The sequence below is a fragment of the Drosophila virilis genome, chromosome 3 (genome assembly GCF_030788295.1).
Source record: "Drosophila virilis strain 15010-1051.87 chromosome 3, Dvir_AGI_RSII-ME, whole genome shotgun sequence".
In the NCBI taxonomy this organism is placed as follows: domain Eukaryota; kingdom Metazoa; phylum Arthropoda; class Insecta; order Diptera; family Drosophilidae; genus Drosophila; species Drosophila virilis.
Genome location: NC_091545.1, coordinates 4,587,838 through 4,602,175, shown reverse-complemented (window position 1 = coordinate 4,602,175; position 14,338 = coordinate 4,587,838). Strand labels below are relative to the sequence as shown.

Sequence of the window (14,338 nt, the reverse complement as noted above, 5' to 3'; positions counted from 1 at the left end):
GCATCAACGATTTTGGCCTGTCCGTACTTAGCGATTTGTATGTTATTTAATCAGATCTGAGCTACTTTTTTGCTTTGATTGGGTCTTTAAAAGATTTATTCCAAAAATTAACCACACGAGTTTATCCAAAGAGTAAACAGATCACAGCAAATATATTGCGCATACGCTCTGTTGTTCATTTAATTTTTTTATTTACTTGTAAATATAAACAAATATTAATAAATATAAATGTGAAAATATCTATATGGGATATTTGGCGGCACTTTGGGAAAATCGGATAAGATGTGACCAAGTTATGGGGGTGGGAAGTTTTGACCTATGTCTATATAAGATATTTGGGAGTACCATTTTGACATGAATTTGGACCAAATATGATGTTGCCGGATTTAGATGCCAAATTGTTTTAAAGGCCAAACCATGAAGAAAAAGCCAAACCTCTTGAAAATCTGATGAGATTTGGCCGAGTTATGGGGGTGGGAAGTTTTGACCTACGTCTATATAAGATATTTGGGAGTACCATTTTGACATGAATTTGGACCAAAAATGATGTTGCCAGATTTAGATGCCAAATTGATCTAGAGGCCAAGCCACGAATAAAAAGCCAAACCTCTTGGAAATCTGATGAGATTTGCCCGAGTTATGGGGGTGGGAAGTTTTGACCTATGTCTACATAAGATATTTCAGGGACCATTTTGACATGAATTTGGACCAAAAATTATGTTGCCAGATTTAGATGCCAAATTAATCTAGAGGCCAAACCACGAATAAAAAGCCAAACCTCTTGAAAATCTGATGAGATTTGGCCGAGTTACGGGGTGGGAAGTTTTGACCTACGTCTATATAAGATATTTGGGAGTACCATTTTGACATGAATTTGGACCAAAAATGATGTTGCCAGATTTAGATGCCAAATTGATCTAAAGGCCAAACCATGAATAAAAAGCCAAACCTCTTGGAAATCTGATGAGATTTGGCCGAGTTATGGGGGTGGGAAGTTTTGACCTATGTCTATATAAGATATTTCAGGGACCATTTTGACATGAATTTGGACCAAAAATTATGTTGCCAGATTTAGATGCCAAATTAATCTAGAGGCCAAACCATGAATAAAAAGCCAAGCCTCTTGAAAATCTGATGAGATTTGGCCGAGTTATGGGGGTGGGAAGTTTTGACCTATGTCTATATAAGATATTTCAGGGACCATTTTGACATGAATTTGGACCAAAAATTATGTTGCCAGATTTAGATGCCAAATTAATCTAGAGGCCAAACCATGAAGAAAAAGCCAAACCTCTTGAAAATCTGATGAGATTTGGCCGAGTTATGGGGGTGAGAAGTTTTGACCTTCGTCTATATAAGTTATTTCAGGTACCATTTTGACATGAATTTGGACGAAAAATGATGTTGCCGGATTTAGATGCCAAATTGTTTTAGAGGCCAAACCATGAAGAAAAAGCCAAACCTCTTGAAAATCTGATGAGACTTGGCCGAGTTATGGGGGTGGGAAGTTTTGACCTATGTCTATATAAGATATTTGGGAGTACCATTTTGACATGAATTTGGACCAAAAATTATGTTGCCAGATTTAGATGCCAAATTGATCTAAAGGCCAAACCATGAATAAAAAGCCAAACCTCTTGAAAATCTGATGAGATTTGGCCGAGTTATGGGGGTGGGAAGTTTTGACCTATGTCTATATAAGATATTTCAGGGACCATTTTGACATGAATTTGGACCAAAAATTATGTTGCCAGATTTAGATGCCAAATTAATCTAGAGGCCAAACCATGAAGAAAAAGCCAAGCCTCTTGAAAATCTGATGAGATTTGGCCGAGTTATGGGGGTGGGAAGTTTTGACCTACGTCTATATAAGATATTTGGGAGTACCATTTTGACATGAATTTGGACCAAAAATGATGTTGCCAGATTTAGATGCCAAATTGATCTAGAGGCCAAACCACGAATAAAAAGCCAAACCTCTTGAAAATCTGATGAGATTTGGCCGAGTTATGGGGGTGGGAAGTTTTGACCTACGTCTATATAAGATATTTGGGAGTACCATTTTGACATGAATTTGGACCAAAAATGATGTTGCCAGATTTAGATGCCAAATTGATCTAGAGGCCAAACCCCGAATAAAAAGCCAAACCTCTTGGAAATCTGATGAGATTTGGCCGAGTTATGGGGGTGGGAAGTTTTGACCTATGTCTATATAAGATATTTCAGGGACCATTTTGACATGAATTAGGACCAAAAATGATGTTGCCGGATTTAGATGCCAAATTGTTTTAGAGGCCAAACCATGAAGAAAAAGCCAAACCTCTTGCAAATCTGATGAGATTTGGCCGAGTTATGAGGGTGGGGAGTTTTGACCTACGTCTATATAAGATATTTCAGGGACCATTTTGACATGAATTTGGACCAAAAATTATTTCACCAGATTTAGATGCCAAATTGTTCTAGTGGCCAAACCACGAAGAAAAAGACAAACCTCTTGGAAATCTGATGGGATTTGGCCAAGTTATGGGGGTGGGAAGTTTTGACCTATGTCTATATAAAATATTTCAGTGACCATTTTGACATGAATTTGGACCAAAAATATTGTTGCCAAATTGGTCTAGGGGCCAAACCATGAAGAAAAAGTCAAACCTCTTGAGATTTTTTTAGAGTTATGGGGTGGCAAATATTGACTTCTGTCTATATAGGATATTTGAGTTTTAGTTTTCAGTTTTACGCTAATGTCAGTCAATCAGGACCAAAAGTTTCATGTTCTATACATGTATAGCTCATAAGTTATGATGTCAGTGAAGCAAATTTGCCGTTCATTGCTTACATAAAATGAACATAGTTATATATGACATTAAAAATAATATCCTTTATAAATAATGGATTATACGTGCTGTTTTTTTTAATATATATTTACATAAATTATAAATAAATATATACATGACAATGAATAAATTGAATGTTTATCGGCCACTCTGTCTGGCACTTTAAGGCTTTGTATATTAGTCAAAAAATTCGCACGAGCACAGATTCAAACGTAATCTTTGATTTTAATATAATAAGCTCTTGAGCTGAATTTGTCAATTATGGCGATTGCGTCAAATGGCAACGCATGAACTCTGTCGGTGTTCACGTGCGATCACTTGATCGGCAGCTCATGTGCAAAACCCCCCTCCTCAACCCCTCGCCAAACAGAAGTCAATCACCCACCAAATCAGAGTCACAGTCCCGAGACAAGCAACCAAATAGCATGAGGTAAAAGCTCACAATAAGTTGTGCAAATATGTTTTGATGATGATGAATGTGCTGTACACGCCCACGTCTGCGGTTAAGTACTTCTGCCCGACCACAGACACACACACACACACACACACACACACACACACACACACACACACACACACACACACACACACACACACACACACACACACACACCACCCCCTTTCCGTATATAGATATGATAGTACACGTAGAACGTCACGTAATGGACAAAAGTGAAGCATTACACAACAAATTTAAATTTGTACAATCAGTTATATACGCTTTCAAAATGTATTTTTAATATGACTAAGAGTATGTAACGCATAAAAGAAAACATATAAGACCGCATTGAATAACTATTAGCGAAGTCTTTTTTCTTTCTTAATATATCTCTCTCTCTCTCTCTCTCTCTCTCTCTCTCTCTCTCTCTCTCTCTCTCTCTCTATCTCTCGGTCTCTCTCTCGCTTTCACTCCCCCTTTACCTATCACACTACGTTAAGTCAAGCTCTTACTCCCTAACCGGGAGTCCACTCACTATAAACCATCGCCTTTCTATACGATTCTCATGCCACTTCTTTGCCATATGTCTACAAGAGTATCAAGTCTTCAGCTTGTTTAATATAGCCATTATTTCTTGTTCTTTATCTACTTGGTTGCTTGATTACTGATAGAGTTTCTAGGAATTTTTGTTTTCTTAATCTTCTTCATTTTATTTTTATTTTTTTTGTGAAATTAGCATTTGTTTTGCTGCTGATTTTGGGGCTATCTATTAGCACAAAACTAATTAAAAGAGGGTGACAAAAGGCAACTAAAATTTCACAACATAACGAAAAAATGTGCTGCTCGTTGTGCCGGCAGCCAAAATCAAAGTTGATTATCAGCAAAGCGGCAAATAAAAAATGTATTAATTTCGAATTCATTACGCGTGTCTTTGTTATTATTATTGTTGTTGCTGTTGTTGCTGCTGCCGCTGCTGTTGCTGTTGTTGTTATTGCTGCTGCTGTCAGCGACAGCAACGAAAAAATTCCTCGCATTAAACGCGTGCCCGAGCCACGCAGCCAAAGCCCAAACGGGACCAAAGTCTGTGGCTATTTTCACCTGAAAACCCCCAAGACACGAGGCATGCGACGTGAGCAGCCAGGCACGAGGCAACAGACGGCACATGATCGACATTGGGCTGTGAGGTAGGCTGGCTGTGCCTTGAGCTGTGCCTTAGTCGCGTGGCCTAATGCGCCGCACAAGCCGCACAGACACACAGCTACACATGAGACGAAAGTTGGCCGCCTTTTTTTTTTTTTGCATGATAAGGCTTAAAACTTCAACATTTTGGTTCATTGAGTTTGTGAGGCATCATCTAAATACGCGTGTATTTAAAATCAAATTTTTGCCTTACTTTGTCTGCTGTATAGTGTTATCATACTGAGCTAAAAATATAGTTTGTTCACCTCAAGCTCTGTAAAAAATGCTCTCAGTCATCGTTAGTTGGCACTTGAATTAAGTAATGCTCAGTTTTGCACGCTCCGGAAAATGCTCTCGGTCATCGTTAGTTGACGCCGCCGGCTAATACGGAGAGCGAGCCTACTCAGCTTGTTTGCCTCTTTGAGTTTAATTTGATGGGGCGCTGCGCTGTCGCTTTAACGGGCCCCAATGTCAACAAAAGTCCGAAGTGACGAAAAAAACAAAACACACGCAGCAAGTGTCAGCAATTTGATAAGGGCGATAAGGAGGCGCGGCCAAAATAAAAACAAAACACAAACATATAAATAAATAAACAACAAAGAACGGCCAACTGCGGCACGCTGAACATTGAATGCCCTCTTAGAAATATGACTGGGATGTGCTAAGGAGGACATGAAAATCGCATAGAAAGGCGATGTTAGGCAACGAGTAAACAACCAATAAATATAAATATATATTACAGTTGTCCGATTTCGTGTGGATTTGACATATCATGTAATGTTCGGATGAAATTATGGAATCTTAGACATCGCACTCTATGCCTTACACATCCGATGACATAATCGTAAAGCCCTCCATAAGTGTATAATAAAAAAACAAACATATGATTATTGCACATTGTTTTGGTTGTTATTGTGATTACTTTGGCCAAGTGTTTGGCGCGTGCAACGGGCAACAGGTGAGCAATTGAACACTTCAAGGGGACAACATCATGCTCAAATCATGCCCAGTCGTCAGCTCACATGACGCTTTCATTGATGCAATCATGCCACACACACACTCTCACACACACTCAAACACGCACACACATGTGTAGTAATTTATGACTATTGATATAAATGTTTAGTAACTTGTTCGCTCTTCATTTTTTGTTAGTTTTTTCTGATTCTCTATTTTCATTTTTTTTCACTTGATTGCGCCATTTTTTTTTTTTTTTTTGTTGCTCTTTTTTTATATTTTTAGATTGGCGCCAAAAGCAAATTTGCGATTTTTTACATTTCCGTTTTTGCAAATTATTTAATGAATTATTTATTTGATTGCGCTAATCTCATGGAGCTGCACCTGCAAAACTGTTTTGCATGTTTTTGTCAATGTGTTAGATAAGTAAACAGCGGCAGTTGCCATAGTCTCAAGGTTATAGCGATAACACCTGTTGAACGAGAGGCTGCGCCAGGTGCAAGGTGCAAACGGTGAATGGAAATTATTATCAGAATTTTATTAATCAAGTGCAATTAACGTGCTTTTCGCTTAAGCATATGCGAGCGAATCGAATTATTTTTAGTCCATTTTATAATTACCCAATGCTTATTTATACCTATTATCAGTCGGGAAAATGATTTATTTATATATTTTGGTCTATTTTATGCTTTATTTAATTGATTCTGATAGAGAATTTACAGTTCGGACAGATAAGAAAGAACTTATTAAAAGGGAGGGACTTTTATACTTTAGTTAATATATTGATCGCCATTTGTACTCATTTGCAGTCTCTATTTAAATTTAAAAAATTAATTTGAATATTGACTTTACAAAAAGGCCATAAGGCGGAAATATTGGAGACACTTTGAAAGATGTAATTTAGTTATTCTTATTGCATTTAAATATATAAATATACATAATTTAGTCTATTTAAACTTTTTTTAATTAAACTTGTATATAGAATATGCCTTACGGAATAATAAGAAATAGAGCTTAGCGCAGCTTGCAAGATTTTAAATAAAACCCAAAGAGGGATGTGCATAATGAAACTTAAACTTGGCGAACATTTATGAATCTATGATTTACTGAACAAATCTTTTGCTTTGTTCTCACTTTCCTCGAGTCATTCCCACGCTCAGCGTTAGTTAAACAGTCTGTTTTATAAGTATGGCAACACTGGATCTGCGCCCAAGGCACAGCTGCCTCATTTATCTAATTCATGTTGACTATTTGACAGTTCACGTGCATCTGGCAATCAATCAACGAATCCATTATCAAGCTGAGCTTGTACCGATCTAGGCCCCCTTCCTCGAACTATAAAACGATTTTTCTCTCTCTCTCTCTCTCTCTCTGTCTCTTTCTCTGTCGCTGTCTCCATTACTGGGTTTTGACCCTACTCGAAACTCAATAAATTGTTGTTGTTCTTGTTGTTGTTGCTGTTGCTGTCGGCTGCTGCTGTTGTTTATATTATTAACACAACAAACAACCACTTAACTTTGTAAATCTGTCCAGCCATTTAGCTTTGGCTCTAAAAATAAACATCAAAGCAAAAGGCGCGACGTTTGCGTTGTCGATGGCCAAAAATAAATATTGAAAAACCTATTTTTAATGCCCGGCCAATCGGTCAATTGCACAAATTGAAGTACGCACCATGTTAATTGGCGTCTCAGCATCTCGAAGCCCCACACGTGTCCATTGATCGTACATTTCTGGCTCAAATTAGAACCACTTGGCCGTTTTGATTGACTCGGACGCGGACTCGGACTCGGACTCGGCATCGGACGCTGACTTCAATTGGGCGATTGGCACAGCTAATGGAAGTTTATCGCTGAGCAATTGAGTTGTGAATTATTTTGAGCACATTCTGGCACTACTTCAGAGTGTGCGCTGTAAGGTATTTAATTATCTAACTCTATAAATAAAAATGTTTGCCAACTGATTGAGTCCAAGTCCGAAGAGCTAGGAGTCTGAATTTTTGTATGGTAGTTACCTTCTACGTGAAAAAGTTACCTTCTACGAAAAAGCAACTGTGGAAAACTAATGCCAACTAATATTCACAAATATCCACCATAGAATGTGATTTGGTATGTCAAGCGGAAAATAAGCGAAACAGGAGGGAACGAATATTAATTGAAATAAACGTGAACCAAACAAGGCCGGGTAATACCCCATACATATTGTTCATTTGTACGCATTTAATCATGTTTATCAATTATAGAATAAAATTATGCTTAACAATTGCTAACACAATTGGCGTTAATAAACATAACAACATTTTTGCAGTACAAGGCAATGGCAACGGTAATTGTCAGCGCTGTTGTTTCTGCCTTGCAGTTCATAAATCAGGCAAAAGTATCTGACAGATACAAATGGCATATGGCCGGAGCGGAGAGAGCGCCGCGACGACAAGCGCAGAGTCGCTTAATGATTGCAACGTTTACGTTCATTTACACTTCATCAATTGCGTAGTTTGCCGTACCAACAACAACAATAACAGAGGGCAACAACTTGAAAATTCCGCGAAATGAAAAACTACGCAATGAAAATGTCATCGCACCTCAACATGCAACCGAGTTTAATCAGCGCAAAACTGCGCCGATAGTCGATCTATTTCCGATCCGAAAGCCAATAGCGCAGTTTTGGGCTAACTTATAAATAGCCCGCCATAGCTAACAATGTACTAAAACTAATGCGTAATTCTAACGGCGCATTTCGTTTAATGAACATCAAATCGGTTATCGGTGAAGTGGAATATTATTATGTATTGAAGTAGTGCATGCTATTGCAAATAAATCGTTTGAACAACTTTCAAAAAATAAAATAATAAAAATAATAACAAAATAAAATAAAATTAATCTAAATGTAAAAAATTAAAAAACCAATTCATTAACAATCATCCATGACAGCTATATATGATAAAGTCTGTTATTAAAAGTAATATGACTTAATGTTAGAGTAGCAGTCAGTTATGAAACGTAATAACTAAGTACAATATTATATATACATATATATATCAAGTCATATTAGCTGAACGGAAAGAGCTTAGTCAATTATGGGCGGACCTTTGACCTGATAAATATTGTACTTAGACAACGAAATTCGAGTTCCAACTCTAGCTAAGATTCCGCGAGAGCGAAATGAAGACTAGTTCGTGGTTTTAGTGGGTTCCCCTTAAATCGTATCATCATATATATTAATGTATTTATCAATATATATTACCACCTGCAACAATAGGACGGAACTTATTGCCAGCCCAAGTCTTATAAAGCTAAGAAATATGTCCTCTTTAAAGAGCTTTAAAAATGCGTTATGCAACAATAACTATATATTTGATCGAAAACAAGTGCAATACTTGTTAGCCTAGGAAAATACACAGCATTTTCCACATATTTTCCTTTGCAACGCAAATTCTATTTAATTTTGTTTTTGTTTATGTTCTCTCCGACTATTTAATATCGATATTAAAGCTATTTGCCACACATAAACATATGTATGTCTATAGCTGCAATATTTTCATTGGCTTCCATCAATTTGTTTATTCGCCTCGCTGGTCAGCCGGCTGCAATTTGAGCTCTCATCTCAACTTATCCCATCTTGCTTTGTTATTTTTGTATATTCAAGTGATTATATTGCCAATTAGTTGAACGTTAATTAGCCGCATAGACAATATTTGCATGGTTCTTCTGTTTAGTTTAATTACAATAATAATTTGGAGGCTAACAATTGCGACTTATTCGAACAACATGGCACAACATTATGAAAGCAAAATGCGTTCGCTTCTAACCCAATCGGCACCATACACTACCCCCCACCCGGTCTCAGTGCCACGCCCTCTGTTTCAGACGCAGCCCCAACACGCAATTTGCTTTCATAATGCGCATTTGGCAAACGGGGCGCCAGGCATACACTCACACACAAGATTAGACAAAAGCTAATGGCAATGCATATGGCCTGATATATGCATGACCCTCCATATATATATATATATATATATATAAACATATATATGGCTATAGCTGATGAGTGTGAAAGTCAAAATGGGTCATTAGATAAGCTGGCGACTATGCGTATTCACGTGCAGGGCATTTTGTGAATGATTTATGACTGACAGGTCGCGAATATCTTCGAGGCTAATGTCCCCGCTCCCGATATCGGTTGCCAGCTCTATAACTATGCTAATGTCCGCACATAAATCAGTTGCACTTGCTGCAATTACGTACGGCTGGGCAGTGGGTGTAAATCTTGTCAGTCAATCAGTTTTAATGGCCGCCCGCACTGGTGTTTACACCTGGATTCAAGGCGTAACCTGACCATATCAGCTGCAATTGCTGCAATTCGAAATGTTGATAAACATAAACAAAACAAGCCCAAAGCAAGCGTAAAGAAAGAGAACTAAATATACATTGAACTCAGTTCCCGGTAAATGGCCACCGACGAGGCGACGTTGCACGAATTCGCTTATCAGCGAATGCGAGCCAGCGATTAAATTGGCAATTACGAGGTATATATCGCCACATCGGCGCCTCGCACGTGACCAGTTTCAAGTTCAGCGCCGCATAATTTTACGATTGTCGTCGTTATAAAAGCCAAGAGACTGACGGGTACGGGTACGCAACACGCCGCACACCACCAATCAACCCAACACGCACCCATCGCCCAGTGGCCCACCTTGACGGCGATATTCTTATCTAATGCCTGCCTGTTTGCACCGACTCACTCACACTACCTATTTCCCTCTCTCTCACTCTGTCTATGTCTGCACGCGCCACACGCATTACGCGACGCCCTACGGAACGACAAATTGACGGACAACCGACTTCGGGATTATGGAACTAAATCTAAACTAAACAAAACTGAACTTGGCTGCTGCGTGTGTCAAGGACAGACTCCGGCTCCAGCCAAGAACAGCTGCCAGATTACATGACCAAAGCGAAGGCTTGATTTTACAAGGTTAATATATTTAGAGCAAAATAATATATAAATATTATTTATGAGTACCAGCGAAAGCAGCAGGAGAGCCATGCGTTAGCCAAGTTCTTGTGAAAACTGTGGTTATGCGGTTAGCTTAACTCGAGCAGTTTGTCTAATTATAGTTGAGCAAAAGTTTCTTAAGATTTTAATGGATGGTAGCTTAACACTAACAATACATAAATTTTAGCTACGTTTTTTAAATGTTTTGTAATATTATTATTCTTATTATTATTATAATTATTTATTATATATGTATTTTATTACTGTTTATTATTAATACCATTATTATCATCATAATTGTTAATTATTAATGTAATTATTATCAATAATATTTTTATAATTATCATTGTTATTATTACTGTTACTCTCATTTTTATTATTTTCAATACTGTTAATGTTATAATTAATAACATTATTGTAATGAATATCATTATCAATTGTACTATTATTGTATTTACTACTAATTTTTATCATTATTAACCTACATTTCAAATAGCACTAGCAAATAGATCTTCGCCTCAGTCAAGACAACATACAAACGCTGATGTGCGAGGTGAGCCTGGATCCTCATTGTTCAATTACCTATTTGCTCACTTCTATAACTAAATTACTAATTGTTGTTGCTTAAAATTAAGCATATTAGCCAGCCTTGCCTGCTTTTTAGCAAATGCATTTCAGAACCCATATAACATATATAAATTGTTCTGACAGAAAAGCAATGAAGTCATCCTTTTTCTACACAATTTAGCAAACTCATTAAAGAAATGAAGCGCCTTATTTAACACCTGGTACCGCACAGTAATACAAGTAATTATAGGCAATTGCACGGCAATATGTTCAGAATCATATTCAATCTGATCAGCAAGTTGTCACAGCGGAAACTACCCGCATCAGAACGTAAACCCTTATCGCGAGGTGCTTTTTAAAGAAAACCCCCGCAGTGTAAACAATCAATCGATTGGTTTTGCAAAAAAAAAAAAAAAAACAACAAAGAATAATAACAAAAACATTTCAAGCGCCATATTTCACAACGATTGTGTTTTCCGTGGCCGTTTAGGTTTTTATTGATCACTTGATTTATGTGGAAATTTTCGATGATATTTTTAACTTGGCTGATGAATTTTCTATTTCGGTTTCGATTTCGATTGCGGCGACGGCAGCGATTGGCATCAGCGACGGCGGCGGCGATTGTTTGTGCTTTTATTTATTTTATTATTATTTTTTTTTTTTTTTTTTGTTATTATTTTGGGAAGCGTTTCATAAAACGGCATTAAATGGAATTAAGGCTGCCACACACGCGTATTTGATGTTGTCGTTTTTCCATTGAAGTGCTGCCGAATTTGTGCCGGCTCGCTGCTACGTGTCGCCCCGTACGACACAGGTGCGCAAGTGCAATGTTTACCTGTGACTTTAGCAAATGATATTTGAAACGGAAATGCCGCCACTGCCGCCCTTGCCGTGCTACATTTAGCGACCTCCGGCACCCTGTGCTCCACCGCCAGCACCGCCACCAAAGCTTAGACCCGCACCGGCACCAGCGCCACCCTGTGCTCCGGCGTCTCCACCTTGTCCATCGGCGCCAGCGCCAGCTCCAACCCCAGCCCCGGCGCCCGCGCCTACTGCCATACCCGATTGAGCGGCACCTGCAACATCATTTGGTCCTGGCTCGTGCGCCTGTGTTGTACACTGCACAAAATTTAAATGGAATTAGAGCTTTCACATTTACTCGACTGCAGAGCTGCACACAGACCAGGAGCAGCGCCAAGGTGGCCCAAGCCAAAATTGAGACGTAGACTTTCATGGTACTCCGGGCTTACAATTGAAATCAACTATGAAGCTTTTGGCACAGGTTGATCGGCATTATATAGCAAATACTATTCAAGGTTGAGGCAAAGTCCGTACAACCAGAATGCGCTTGTAAGATGCGTATCTGATTAGCGGTAGCTAAACAACATTCCTCCCACAATTCAAGTATTCGGATCGAAATCGCTGCTCCTAATTAAATTCAAAATGCATTGAATAACATTTCCAGGCGCGATATCATCGCGAAACGTGAACATCATTTGATTAGCTCGTGCACAACATTGTTGCTAATTGTATTGTATTTTCGTTTTATTGTTTATTAAACAAATGAGAATGTTTCAGTCGAGTGCCAACGACTGCGTAATACCTGTTCGATAAGAGCTTTAAACTAGCCTACCTCAACTAGTTTTAGTAGGGAAATATCACGTCGTTAAATGATTTTAAGTGTAATCAAAGTATTTTTCATGACTTATGCCAAGTTTCTTGGCATTCGATCCATAAGACAAATCAAACATTCACGAATAGAGCTTGCAATTGTCGGACCTCGGGACAGGCATTTCGCAATAACCAATATACCCTTTTCACTTTGAGTTCACAAAGTATAATTATGGGTTGACAATCGTCTAATTGGCGCCCGCTAGACGGCTTGCATGTTTTGGCGAGACCAATTATTATAAATTAATATAGCCTATGTCAATCAGCCAAACCCAAAGTCAATATCTGGCCCTGTCAAGAATGAACATTGCTCATGATGTTGATGTTGTTTTCTTATTGTTATTATGCAACATTGCTAAAACATCAAATCAAATAGAAACAAATCGAAATACGTTCCGCTTAGCAACAATCCAGAGATAAAGGTACACACGAAATTATTGCAAATGCGCGCTGCTCACATTTGAATACCCTTGGCACTTGTGTACTTTCATCTTTGACTAAATCTTGAAAGATTACATAATTATATGAAGTTTTTCCCATTAATATTGTGTGAGAGCTAAAACGGAGACATGGGAAATAAGCTACCCGAACTTTCATGCGTGAGAAACTTGGCAGAACTTTGGCCTAATGGATTGATGAAGAATTAAAATAATAATTAATATATTTATAATAATAATTGAATCAGGAATTTAATATCAGTCTCATTCATATTTGACTTTGATTATTTTGTACTGTTTTAGAAAACTATCATGTACTTCCACCTTATTCGTTAATCTCATAATTATATATATCAATGTCAAGAGTATACAAATTTCTTAAAGATATTGTGAGACCGTAATAAATATCCATTCTACAGCTAACAACATAAGTTTTTATGAACGAAACCTTTTTAATGTGGCATGCAGGAAGTCCATTCGGAAGCATTGCAGAGTATCAGACAGCACACAATTACCCACTCTGGAAGGGCATAAGAACAATGCAAGGCTAAGACACTTCCGACTAATCGATGATCAGTTAGTCAGTCATCAAGTTTAATTAAAATAATTGAGTTAGTGCAGCTGCTGCAAACAGCTACTGTAGCTGCATCATTTTCTAAATTGCATTGGAGAACAACAGCAATAAAGGTAAACAAAACAATTACATTAAACAATCATAGACACAGATACAGACAAATCCAAATGCGCGCACACACACGTGCGAATTATACATATAATCCAATGATATTTCGAGTTAATTTGTTTATTTGCATGGCGCAGCGACTGGCTGCAACAATTGTTGCTGTTGTTGCTATCGGTGGCAATCATTAAAATTTAAACAAATAAATAAATAAGCCACATGCCAATTTGGCCAAATGCAGCTGCCAATGTTTCACATTGAATTACCAACAACTCAATGGCCCTGCTCGCTCACATTGTCCATATTATTTGATTTTGATTTACCCTTGCGGAGAGTATGAAGATTTTGTCATGCAGTGAGCGAACGAGACGCCTTCGAATTCCATTCATTGTTTTGTATCACAAACCGACTCAATAATTCTTGTATGAAATCCGTCTCATTCTTTCCCACCCGCTCTTTCCCTCTCCCACCAACGTTTTCTCCCTCTCTTTCGCCCTCTCTGTCTCTTTCTCTCTCTCTCTCTCATTCTCGCTAACTTACAATATTTCTTTTTTTTTCGCTCTGGAACGCTGGTCTCAATCACCTT

General features: G+C 38.0%; 1 protein-coding gene across 1 annotated transcript; it reads right to left on the bottom strand.

The window, feature by feature from the left end:
- Window positions 1–11,407: 11,407 nt before the first annotated feature.
- Window positions 11,408–12,245, bottom strand: LOC6622667 (alanine and glycine-rich protein). The gene is made up of 2 exons (XM_002046413.4): window positions 12,149–12,245; window positions 11,408–12,084 (listed from the first exon to the last, which is right to left on the bottom strand). Exons 1-2 carry the CDS (start codon window positions 12,197–12,199, stop codon window positions 11,866–11,868), a joined length of 270 nt encoding a protein of 89 aa, XP_002046449.1. The 5' UTR covers window positions 12,200–12,245; the 3' UTR covers window positions 11,408–11,865.
- Window positions 12,246–14,338: the final 2,093 nt, after the last annotated feature.